Source organism: Lonchura striata, chromosome 4 (genome assembly GCF_046129695.1).
Source record: "Lonchura striata isolate bLonStr1 chromosome 4, bLonStr1.mat, whole genome shotgun sequence".
NCBI lineage: Eukaryota > Metazoa > Chordata > Aves > Passeriformes > Estrildidae > Lonchura > Lonchura striata.
In genome coordinates this window covers 58,587,168-58,600,107 of record NC_134606.1, presented here as the reverse complement: position 1 = coordinate 58,600,107, position 12,940 = coordinate 58,587,168, and the positions used below count along the sequence as shown (strand labels likewise).

General features: G+C 42.3%; 1 protein-coding gene across 4 annotated transcripts in view; it reads left to right on the top strand.

Moving 5' to 3' along the window:
* HERC3 (HECT and RLD domain containing E3 ubiquitin protein ligase 3) overlaps positions 1–12,940 on the top strand; it is a 48,634-nt gene that overhangs the window by 7,497 nt on the left and 28,197 nt on the right. For all 4 annotated transcript variants that reach the window (XM_077782972.1, XM_021549321.3, XM_021549324.2 and 1 more), the window contains one exon: positions 12,018–12,177. In XM_077782972.1, coding sequence (XP_077639098.1) covers positions 12,018–12,177 — 160 coding nt within the window. The remainder of the gene's footprint in view (positions 1–12,017; positions 12,178–12,940) is intronic.

Sequence of the window (12,940 nt, the reverse complement as noted above, 5' to 3'; positions counted from 1 at the left end):
GGGCACCTTTTGAAATGAAAGAAAACGTGTTAATTAAAAGCTGCGTTCATGGTCACATCTGCTGACCTTGTGGATGTAGTGTGGAGAGGGGGATAGCAGCTGGCAAAGGGATTCTTATTCAGCTCCTCTACAGGGAACACAAATTACTGGGGGAGTGCATGCCACTGAAAGAGCATAAGTTAGTAGAGGTTTATTTTCTGGAATTGCCCTTTCCTCTGGATTTTACTTTGAGGTGCTAAAACTAATATTTAGGATGCCTAAGAAGTTCAGCCTAACAAAAATAACACACCTTTTGACAAAATGCTAGCTGCTTCTAAGTGTTTCAGACTCTCTTCTTTTGATAATACCAGGGTGATACCAGGTGTGGCACTCCCATGGCTCTGCCACAAGCCATTTTCTCACACTGTCACACTGTTTACTAATTTATTTTTGCTTCGAATTGTGGTGATTAGTAAGGTACTTGAAGAGTCCAACCCTCTTAGGGGTGGATATCTGGCTTTTTTAATACTTACATGATCGTTTTTCCTCACCTCTTTTTTTTCCTTTTCCTCCTCAAAACATTCAGTAGTTTGTGTCTCTGCAGCCACTTGGCAGGGATGCAGAGGAGGAGGAATGCTGTTCCAGCGTTCTCTCACCATGTCCATGATTAATAAAGCTTCTGTCTGACCTGCCCAAATTTTCACTTCTGTTGTTATGCCCTTGAAGTCTCGAGTCTCTGACCATGTCTTAGGAGAATCAAGTTAACAATTTTGATAGTGAAGAATCGAACCCCCTGTTTTGCAAAATAGTCTTGAGTTTGCAATTTATCAGGTGATAAATTTATCAGATGATAACATATATCTCTAATGGGAAGCAATAATTTTGTACTGCAGTAGTTTTAGAAAAAAAAGTTTGTTCTTCATAAGTATATCTAAGTCTCACCTTTTTCAATCCTGTAATTTCACTTGGATTTTCTTCAGGTCTTCCATGAGGTCTTGGCTCCCTGTGATGGTTCTTAGATAAGTGTTTTATCTGAGTGTGCATGCTGGAGAACAAAAGACAGGCTGAGGTACCTAAGGTAAAGGCTCTTCTAGGATATAGGTGAAATGAGAAAGGCTTATAAATATGATTGTCTAGCAGAGGATTTAGAAAATACAGAGACTGTGAGTTAACCTGAGATGAGAACAAGCTTTGAAATTTTGGTTGCTAAGCAAGTGGTGGACAGTGGTGTAGCTAGTGGAAGGCAACTCCCTTTCTTGACCCATGGACAGCTTCAAAGGTCAGATAAAGTGATCTGTCTCATCCCTCAAAAATGTATAGTTTATCCTGCATCTGTAACCCTCCCCTGAAGTATCATGTATCTGTAATCCCATTGGTCCAAAGCATCCACTCTGAAGACCCCTTGATAAGGTGTACCTGGGATACCAGGGCACTCTCTCCCTCCTCTTCTCTCTGCCCTCTTGGACCCTCTCTTGGAACTCTCTCCTGCTATCTCTCTCCACTCTTTGGGGCCTGCTTTGACCTGTGGCCCCACAATAAACCGTATATCCTAAGACCTGACTCCAGAGATCTCTCGTCTCCATCCATCCAACCGCCCAGGGGACCAGCCCTCACCACAGGTGGAATTAAAGAGGAGTGTGAAACATCTAGCTGGCTGTAAGTAGTTTGTAAAGCTTCAAAAACCTGCTCGAGTCTGAGGTGTGAAACTTGTTTTCGGCTCTGGAGATTTGTTCTGTTCAAGTCATTGGGACTTCATTCAACTTCTATTAGTGAGAAAACCTGGGCTTTGGTAACTAATGTCTCAAGAGAGTTACAGAACAATGTCTCAAGCCAAATTTGCCTCAAACCTTTAGCTGGTAAGATACAGCAGACAGTTTTTTTAATAAAATTCCTTGTCTGGATGCAAATTTGCAGGGGACCACTGCCTTTCTGGGCATTGTGGAATCTATCTGCTCATAGCTGCTGATAGAGATATCATCATAATGTTCATTCTTTTTCAGAAAGCAGGAGGAAAATACCACCAAAACAAACAAACAAACTAACCTAGGTGATGTAGACCTTCTGGATTTCTCTGAACTGAAAAGTGACCTTTTCTTTTCAATGTTAGTCCACTTGTCCTGAGCCTCAGCACAGGATTACAGCGGCAGAGAGCTCTGTGTTCAGGTCAGGGCAGCATGCTTGTTAATCATAAACCCCATAACAGCTGAGAATTCAGATGTGCCACCTGCTTGGAAGAACAGTATGTGTGGATCTTCCTGTTCTAGCCTTTTCCTGGTGGGTGAGAAGTCAGCCACGAGGTCCTGGTTTCTCTGAAGGAGAGGTGACAGGGCTTGTGTTTGTCATGAGGAGGTTATAGACAAAGAACTATGTATATTTATGTTTCAGCACTCATTGTAAATGTTGTTTGTATAAAAAAAAAAAAAGGTAATTAAACTGGTCTCCCCTTGCAGAAATCAAGTATCTTCATTTGTACTCATCCTTCTTGCTCCTTTGATCGATCACAGGATCTGACCAAGCTGTTTCAGGTTTCTGTGCCTTCACTAGGGGCTGCAGTCAATGTTCTCAGATGCAACTTGGAAGTCTTATCTCTTAACACATATGTATTATTAGAAGCACCAGATTCCTCTCTTGATTTCATTTTTCTGAGAGGTAAAAACAAGGATGAGCCCAGGGAAGCAAGATACTATTTTTTTTACAATCAGTATGATCTGTTGTTACAGAGGACATGAGGGACAGTTTTAATGCTTCTTTACCTTAAAATGCGAAGGTGCAGTAAGAATGACCAGCTTTTTTGCCTTCTGATTGGGGATTTGTAGGGCAATTTGGCAACCTCAACCTGTACTTACCACTGTGGTATTTGTCACTTGCCACTCCTGTATCATGTGTACTCTTCAGAGGCTTTCTGAAGGTGCAGCTGAAATAAAAGCCTGCCAATGAAATAAAGGCTGTCTGCCTGCCTGGCTTGGAAGGAGCATGAAACTTGGCACGGTGTGTGGCACTAATGACTGGCCCCTTTCCTGCAGCTATGCTGAAGCTGGAAGATGTGTTCAGGATAAAATAGGTTGGGTAACTGTGTGTGGTGAGTTAAAGGAAAGGGCAGGGAAGAAGCTGGAGGTGATAGTTTCAAGTTTTCTGAACACCCCAACCTTTTTGTGGTCAGAATAGTTGTTTGTGCTAGACAAAAGTAATGACTCTGGTAAACTAAGTATGGCTGAGAGTCACACCTTCTAGGAGAGATTTGAGTAGTTTGGTGGCTGTTGATTTTGACTCAGTTATCTTTAGACAGCCCAATATTCTTCCTTAAGCTGTATTGGAAATAAGACTTTTTGTCTTGTCCAAGATTTGTGTGAAACTTCTTTCCAGAAATCAAATATTTTTGGTACCTGAAAAGAGCTGGTAAGACACACTCACCCTCTTCAACCCCTGACCTGCTTTTTAAACAGCTGCCTGCCTATAAAAACTCACCAAAAAGGAATCTACAGATGCTCATATACTTTCTCAGAATGCCCAGTAGATAAAATGAATATTTTTAAAAAATGTTTCATCGGATTGAATTCTTTGCTTTTCTTTTTCCAGTTACCATGCTTGTTTGCAGTAACATATTTTGAAGCATTATTTGTGAAACCTGTGGGAATGTTCTTGGTGGGGAAGCAAGGGCAGAGGTGCTTTACTAAGTGTGCACTGTGCAGGTGTGACTTTTAGAAATATGGCTTTGTCTTGCTCCCATGCAAACCACTGCAGGATTGAAATAAATGGGAATGGAGTGAGGAGCAAATCAAGGGCTTTTGAAAATCATATTGTTTAATCAAAGCCTGGGCCTGCCACAAGTTAGACTCTGAAATGTCACAGCTTTGCAGTGTGTAGTACCAGCCCCTCAAATCTGGCATCTAGGCATCCATTTTCCTAATTCCCCTTTACACTTCTGGTATCCATTCTCATGTCATGCCAAGGTTAGTGCATCCTGCCCACCTTGGACATGCTGCCTTGGAGCTGTGGAGTTAGTTGGGGTGTACATGGTGGACCTTGGGGCTTTCTTAGTAGTCATGGACCAGCCATAGCTTCTGTGCTGCCTGGCTGAATGACTAGCTTTACAGCTCCCTGCCATAACCTGAAGAGAAAAATGGGCTCTCTCTGGGTTTTCTGAAGATAAGTTTTCCCTGTGTTTCTGTAGTGACTCATGGTGGTTTATTTCTTTGAAAAAACTATCCTTACTAGTTTACCTCCAGGGTCTGAAGGTGGATTCTTCCCTCTGCCAGGTGATGCTTGCCAGACTGAAGCCCTCTGTGCCTGAACAGCCCTTTCTAGGAGCCTGCTCCAGCTGTCTGTGCCCATGCCAGTTTGTGTCCGTAGCTGCTCAGAGAGGCTGTGTCCTCTAGACAAAAGGCAGCAAAGTAGGGAGGGCTTTCTGTCTGTACCTGAGGAAGGGCTTTTCTTTCTCAGGGTAGGTATCTGCTCACAGCTGTGAGGGGGAGTAGTTGGCAAAGCATGTGTGATGTAACACCCTGGGATGTCATGGTGGCCTCTCAACTTCTTGCTCTTGTATCTCTGCCGTGACATGACCAGAAAAGCCTTATAAAGTGAAGGCAGTGTTAATAACTGAGCCAGCCTCTCTCAGATCATGAAACTCTAAGTAGCCATGCTAAATAAATGAATGAGCAGTACCACATGTGTCATGCAGGTAAACTGTCATCTCAATAAGAATCACAAGTGTCTCTAGAGGAAAGGGGACTGCAGAATCTTTTGTTACTTGGAACTTCTCAGGCTTGACTTATGGACCATGTTGCCACCCCTGTGATCAGCTGTATTCTGGGGGAGTGTCACTTGCTTTGGTTTGTGCTCTGTCCTTTGCTGTCTTCCCCCCAAGCTTACTTTTCCTTCAGTGGCTCTACTCTCTGTTTACATTTCCTCCCTTGTAACCAAATTATCCGTTTTATCAGCTTCAGTGCTGCTGCTGTCGGTCTCTCTGATCAGGCTTTTCTTCCTACTGCTCTGCTTTCTGCTGCAAGCATAGCACCATTCACGAAGTTCAGGAAAGGAAGACCTCAGCATTTGCAAACAGGACTTATAAAACCCAGCCTTCTTTATAGATATGGTAAGCTTAAGGTGTTGAAAGTCAGAGGATGTTACATTTTGATGTAACCATTGCTTGGTCATTCTTCAGAGTTTTTGTCCCGTGCTGCGAGAGGTTTGAGCTAAGGTGTGCAGCCATATGTAGGTGAGAGCAGCAGGCAGATAGTGAGGATAGCTGTCATAGCGTGGGGATGTGGTCTCCCCTGGGGGTTTGCTCTCATAGTCTGGTGCTGTGCAGGTGCAGAGTACAGCTTTTCTCATGCCCCTGCATGCAATAGTGTCACGTAATCTGAGCACAAGGTGCAAGAAGCATGTAATGCCTTCCCAGAGACGCTCTGCAAAGAGCAGGAAGGTGAAATTGCAGGGCTGGTGTCAGGCAGGGCGGTTCCAGCTGTCTACGTGTTGTGTGTCTCATCTACCTGTAGAGTCACCAAGGTGTGTTCTTGAAACTGTCCAACAGCCCTGGACTCCTCCCTGTGCACATCCCTCTGATTCTACTGCTGGCAAACCACAGCCTGCAGAGGTGGTGTGAGTGAAGCCACAGGAGCAGTTTTAGCTGGCTGGGTTAGATTATGTTTTCAAAAAGCACATGTCAACTTTGCAAAACCTGTGTTTAGTTTAAGTGGTTTACCGAGTCTGATTTCTTCGTGCTCCAGGACTCCAGATTTTTCCTGTGACAGCTTGGAGTGTGGGATGCCTAGGTGGGCAGATTGAAAATGGGCAGAGGGAAATCAGAGGGTCCTTCTTGGGAGTTTTAAGGGAGAGGGGAAGGTGCAAAAAGGCCTTGGCAAAGACCATGATTTCCCCCTCCCCAGTAACCAGTTTCCAAGTAGCAGAAAAGCTGGTGGATGTACTTGTGTTGTATTGGTTAAATAGCTGGTATTTTACTGCTAATACTGAGAAAAACAGTGAATAGCTAGGATATGGAACTTATGCTGATTAAAAAAAAAAAAAAAAAAAAAAAAAGAGAAACTTTTGTAAGGGGATGGAGATATCTTTTCTCTTAGTGCACTTTCAATTAATTGTTTCAATTTAATTTTGATTGTTGCACATTTGCTTTCTCTTTTTCCAGTTTCTTTAAAACACTTAGACATGTTCTAATGTTCAACTGCTTCAATAGGACTGAAATCATGAAGCTCATTACAGCCTAGAAGTAGAGCCATGATATCCATATGGAGAAATGTCTTTGGTATGTGCTGCTGGAGACTAGGGAGTCAGCTGGAATTTACTAAATAATGCATAAAAATCTTGTCAGGGCATTTGGTAGATCCACTGTTGTTTACTTGCTTTTTGTGTAATGAAATGGTGGTGTCTGATCAGTTTGGGCCATGATGTTTATCTGGCTTTCTTGTGGTTCTTGTTGAAGGCAGTAGCAGATTGTTATGGAGCTTTTGGCTGCTGAATCAGGCGTCCCTAAGTGCTAATGCTGTTAGTGTCACCTTGTTAGATAGTTAATTGTGTTGATGCAACTCATCTCCAAAAGGAGAGAACTCTGCTCCATTCCTATAAGAATTAAGGCTTTTCAGTACTCAGAGAGTGGAATGCTTATACAGGTGAAATTTAGGTCGCTCTTGGTATCTGATTGAATATTCAGCTACCTTGTGCATCGAAACATTGTATGTCACACTTCTGATTTTTACATCTGGATTGCACAGTGCTTGCACATCTTCAGTGTGCATGTGGACTATATTAACAAGCATGGCAGTGGAAAGAAATTGGCTCATCTGTCCTCAGACTTGCAGGCTGCTAGCATTTAACCCACAGGAATTTCTTACCTTAGTTTACCTGTTTCTCTGTTCCCTGTGTTTCTACCACCATCTCTTATCTGAGCAAGCTAGTAAGACATATTTTTGAGAATCTGTGAGTACTTTCCTTGCAGACACCAACAAGAAAGAAGACCAAATACTCTGAGTTGCTTATTGTCAAGCTGGGGAGGCAATGAAGAGTTTTGACCAGATGTCCAAGCAGACTGCAATTACTTGAAATACTTCCAAGATACAGCTTCTTCTGACCAGAAATGCAGATTTTGCCACTGAAGGTGTAACCTCAGGGCTGATGGTTTCTCTGTAGTTTCCAGGCAGTAGAAGCCATCTGGTGCTGTTCCTGTACATCCTGGTACACATATGGCTAAAGGATTTCACCCTGTCCTCTAGCAAAAGCCTGTCCTATGAGCAGCTGGAAGCTTTACATAGACAGGGTGTACCAACTCTCTGATAAAATTACTAGGAGTATGAAAGCTAATTAATCATTCATTGCCTGTGCATTCTAATTAGAGCAGTTTAAGTGAATGCTTTGTGCTTCTAGCAGTTGCAGACACTGAAGGTCCTGTATAGCTTTCCAAAGATATAGGGACAAAACATGGACCCTATTTTATAAGTAGGAAAGCTATGGACTGATGGTGGGCTTGTCAGGATTTTTCATTTTTGTCTCAGCCTTACTGCCATTCCCAAACCTTTGAGCTAAATGCACTGATTGTCAGAAAGTTGAGTTGTAGAAACATGCTCCACTTATCCTCAACTTTTGCTGGAGTGTTATTGCAAAGCAAGAAAACACAAGAGCAGCCCTGGGAAGCAGGCCTGTCACCATTCACAGATGGGCTGTCCTGAAGACATTTTGCCTCATTCTTTGCTCCAGTGTATTTTATGAAGAGATATAACAGGGTTAAAACCAGAAAAAGTCAAACTTTGACAATACCTATTTCTGTTGAGATCCACCAGTTAAAGTGACAGAAGAAAGAAATCAAAGCTGGAATTCCAGCAGATATGAAGAACTGATGAATGACTTCTAAGCATTGGTGGTGTTTTGGGACATCTGACAGCTTCAGGAAGAACAGATTAGTTAAGTGTCTACTTCTTGGAATTTAGGAGGTTTTGTTTTTTTAAAGGTTTATGAGGTGTTGTAACACTGTATTGTTTAACTGCTTCAGCCCTTCCCTGTTGCTTTCAGGGTTTTGTTCTGCTTGGCTTTGTAGGTAATTTTGACTGTTAAGCCCTACTTGACTGGTTTTATTCATCAATTACACAAGACACGATACTAAGAATAAACTTCACCTTTTGTACTCTTCATCTCAATGCAGTGATAAATCTTCTCTAAGGAGTGAATAATGGTGTTGTGATGCTTTGGAAGGTAAATGTATACCAACCACTAAAACATCTAATATTTTGATGTGAGGAAGGGATGGGAGGTCAACAAAGAAGTGGTTGTCAGATAGATGTTTTTGATATGCCATGTAAACTGAGAGATGGTACACTCAGTGACTTGGCAACTGACAGTGAACTGGGATGCTTGTTGGAGTGCCTGGGCAGCCTGTGATCACAGGAGAAGGCTGACTTTTTTTCATCTCTGCAAGGAAACATGTCTGAGTGTATAAAACTTAAAAACTTTGGCATTTTCATTTCTTCATGACTTTTCAGGCAAATTGCTATTGACAGGAGCTTAGGAATATATTGTGGTAAGATGGGCCATTACACCTTTCTAAAGGCAAAGAGCTTCATCTCCAAGGCAAGCATGGGTTTTTTTCTGTCTGTGGTTATCCAGTGAGTCCAGGTGAGATTGTTCTCTGTTCCACTGGTGAGCAGGGCAATCACTGAAGGCTTTCAGTGGCACTGGGCAGCCTTTCAAAATAAGTTGGTATTTATTTGTCTCTTGGAATGGCACACAGAGCAAGGTTGCATTTGTGTTGCCAAATTAAACTTCAGATGGAGCCAGAGGGGACTGAAACAACCTCAGATTTCTAGATCTGCTGGGTGTCCTCTCAGTGTCCCAGTGTGTGAAGTCCTTACCACAGCCACATACCTCAGGGTACTCTATTTGCTGTACTGCTGTAGTTAGAATCCTGCCTCCTCCAGCTCCTGATGCTAATCTTTGGTCACTGGAGTCTTCTGTCACCTCCCCAAGGTGCTTCAGTGATTCAGGATCGGCTCCTGCAGGAAATAAGACTCACTGGGGCAAATGATGCTTTCCCAGGGAAGTATTTTACTTGCATGCAGGCAGCAAAACAGTGCTGTGGGTGCCCCAGCATCCCACATTGTCCGTATTTTCTGTTTTGTCAGACTCATGATGTCCCCTGGAGTGTTTGGCAGTGTGCAGGGAGCAGCTGTGGAAGCAGGGCTGGCTGGTGACTTTGGGACCACTTTCAGGAGTTCAGGTGCTCTGTCTAACAGACAAGTGTCAGTGCACCCTTCTAGCAAGGGGGAAGTGCTGAAGTGATGGGTTCATTAATCAAAGGGTTTACCTTGGAGAAGGGGATGGCTTCATCCTGCTCTCCTTTTGGTGATGTGATCCTCTCCAGGAGCAGCTTCAGTTGTGGACCTTCATGTTACAGAAACACACTTGTCTGAGCTTAGGTGGTGTGAAAAATGCATACTTTATGATTGGCTTTTCGCAAATATTACAATGAATATTATATGTGTAATGTTAGAAAGTTATGCTGTATCAGCTCTCTTAAGTAGTGTGTTAAATACAGTTTTAGGTTACAAGGTAATGTTAAAATAGAAACTCTGTGATGTAGGATTTTTTAACTGGTTCAAGCAAGAGATGAGATAATCAAGAGACTTTTCACACAGAGATGACAGTGACTTGGGACCCATAAAGAGTTACTACCTCCTTCCTTATCAGAAAAGACAAACATTCTTCTACCTTCTCTCCATCTTTATAGAACCACCAGGATTAAGGAGAAGTTGACAAAACCCAGAAAAACTCTTAATTTGCAAGGAATTTATGCATCATGTATGAGATATATGAATATGCAACAGGCTATTGCTTTTAAGGTTATTCCTTTGTTCACAAGGCATGTTTGTCGTGGCTTAAGTGCCCGAGGGCATCCGGACTTCTGTAATTCTTTGCTTTTTATTGTCTTGTAGTTGTCCTAACTCTAAACTTTATTACTCTAATTGTATTACTATTTTTATTATAATTTTATTATAATTATTAAACTTTTAAAATTTTAAAACCCAAGTGATTGGTGTTTTTCACAGGTGGTGTGTTAGGCACAGTGCAGCAGGTAATGTTTGTCTTGCTGGGTGTCTGAGAGGAAGAGGCCAGACTCACATGTGCTGCTGGGACACCTTGTCTGCTGTCTGTCATTGACCTTGAGCAGCCCTTACAGCTGCTGGTCGTTTAGAGCTCTCAGATAAAAATAGGTTCCCTCATTTGTATATATATATGTAAACGAACATGAACCAGACTGCCAAAACAGTGCTATAGTTGGGTGCTTGTGGGCCCAAGTGGGAAGCTGTGTGTCTAAACTGAGTTACCACCCTCAAACCTGGCTGTGTCTCTGCACTGGCAGTGGGACTGGGTGAAATTAGTGCTGCTGGAAAGAGCTGCAGGGTGTTACTGGGTGGCAGGTCTCAAACCCTCCTAAAATGTTTATGTGCATGTTACTTGTAAACTGCACCTCTGTTGCCATTAAGTATTTTGAATGAAATGAAGCACATGTTCAGGTGACATTTTTCTCAGCTAGAATATGTATTGAAATAGTAGTCACATTTTTCTTCAAAAATACCCATTAGGGATTTTTCTCCTCATTTTCTCATTCCCAGACACAGAGGCAAGCCCTCCTAGGGGTACCTTTTTCTATGCTCATTTAAGTCATGTAGATTAATTGGTAAGCAGGTTTTGGTGCTGTGTTATTGGTTTCTGGATGCCTGTGATGTGGGGCATCATTTTCACAGAATGATGTGTAATGACCCTTGCCTCTCATGTCCCAGGCACGTGGGATTTCCGTAATACTGATCACTGCCTTGTAGCTTACGAGATGGAATCTTTCTTCATACACCTGGTACACTTGCATTTGTTGAGGGGAAAAAAAAAAAGAAAAGCAACTTTGCTTCTGTCTGGCATGAAGGGAGCTTTACCATCAGTTGTGTGGTATTTCTAGTGTTTTATTGAAAAACAAAACTTTTTTTCACGCCCATTTATAAAAATTGTGTAATGGATAAGATTTGGTTATAGCTGTTTTTAGAGTCGTTGTCAAACCTGCTTCAGTTGCCTAACATGATGTAATGATGGAAAGTCAATTGTGGGTTGTCTTCCAGAGGACTTTGGTGATGATTTATTTAAAATTTTTAATCCTGTATCTCATTTTGCTTCCTTTATATGTTATTTTTTTTGAGTGTTTAACAGTGATAGGAGTAGGTTGATAGGTTCAAAATTGTTCCAAGATTAGCTTGGAGGGTGTTGTAACATATACACTTCAAGCAATAAATCAAGGTGTAGTGGATGGGTTGTGGATGACATCCAGCTTTGTGGATGACTCATCTTCATTGGATATGAGAGCTGTAGAAGGTCAAATTTGTTTTACAGGGTCTGCTGTCTTCTCAGTATTGGATGACCCTAGATCAAAACTGAGTGGAGAAACCTCGAATTTGGGATATCTGTTCCTGAATAGATAGATAGATAGATTTTATCTGTTACTGAATAGATAGAATATATATATAAAATAGATATAATATATAGAATATAATATATATAATATATAGAATGTATATTATATATATTATAATATGTATTATAATATATATTATATATATTGTATATTTTTTATGTATATTATGTATCTATATAATAGACAGAATATATATAATAGATAGAATATGTTTTACAGGGTCTGCTGTCTTCTCAGTGTTGGATGATCCCTGAATCAAAACTGAGTGGGGAAGCCTCAAATCTGGGATATCTGTTCCTGAATAGATAGACAGATTTTCCTGGGTCTCTGAGGCTGGCTGCCATTGTCCTTGAGGCACACATACCTGCCTGCCTTCTGTGCTTTTCAAACCAGGCTTTCAGCAGTGACATGTTTTCAGTAAACCTGGTGCTTTTTCTCCTGTAGGACATGTTTTAAAACTAAATCAGGGACCAGGGCACTCCCCTGCATGGCTTTGCATGCGGATTTGGCAGCCCCAGAGCCTGCATGTCGCTGTGAGGTGGGTGCTGTGACCAGAGACATTGTCCCTCTGTTTCCCCAGAGCAAATCGGGGCGCTGGCCGGGCAGCACATTGTGCACGTGGCCTGTGGGGAGTCGCACAGCGTGGCCCTCAGCGACCAGGGCCAGCTCTTCTCCTGGGGTGCCGGCAGCGATGGCCAGCTGGGGCTCACCACCATAGAGGATTCAGTGACAGTTCCGAGGTAAGCGTTTACCAGGGTCAGCTTTCCTCTGGGAAGCTCCTTGGAGGTGGGGCATCAAGGTTTGCTCACTTTCTCTCAGTGTGGCAGGAATAGGGTCCTTCTCATGTTGGGATGAAGGTGATTCCTTCTCCTTTTCACTGCTGCTCCCTGAGCCCTGCAAGTCCTCTAGAGGTTTGGGCAGAACAGTACTTCTGCCCATGGATTGCTGAGGGATGGAAAAGAAAATCAGAGCATGCTTAGCTTCCTGCATGAAAAATGCCACAATGTTTTTCACAGAAGAAGGAGGTGCATGGAAGAGTATTTAAAAAAAGAATTGCTATTTGTACTTCAAGGTGTTGACAGCAGATGCAGACTCTCATTTGGTCTGCCACTGCAGATCCAGTGCAGAGCAGCAGTTTGAGATGTGTCTCTTAAGATGGCTGTCATTGTCAAAATGGTGTCTAAAGGAAGAGTTTTAATTGACAAAAGATTAATGTTTGACCTGAAGGGCTCTGTGGGAAGACAGTCCTTAACTTGCATGTGGTTGCATAAGACAGAGGCTCGCATAGCAATGTGATAGTGCCATTTTAAAAATAACATTTTTGTGGAATAACTTGAACCTTTGACATGCTATTTTCTGTACAAAGCACTGAAGAGGGTTTGGTGCTGTAACTCACTGGATATGCTAGGCCCATAACAGCATGAAAAATGTCAATGCCTGAAAAAGAATAGTGAAAGAGACACCAAGAACCAGCTATTTTCACCATTTCCAGATGGTTGGATT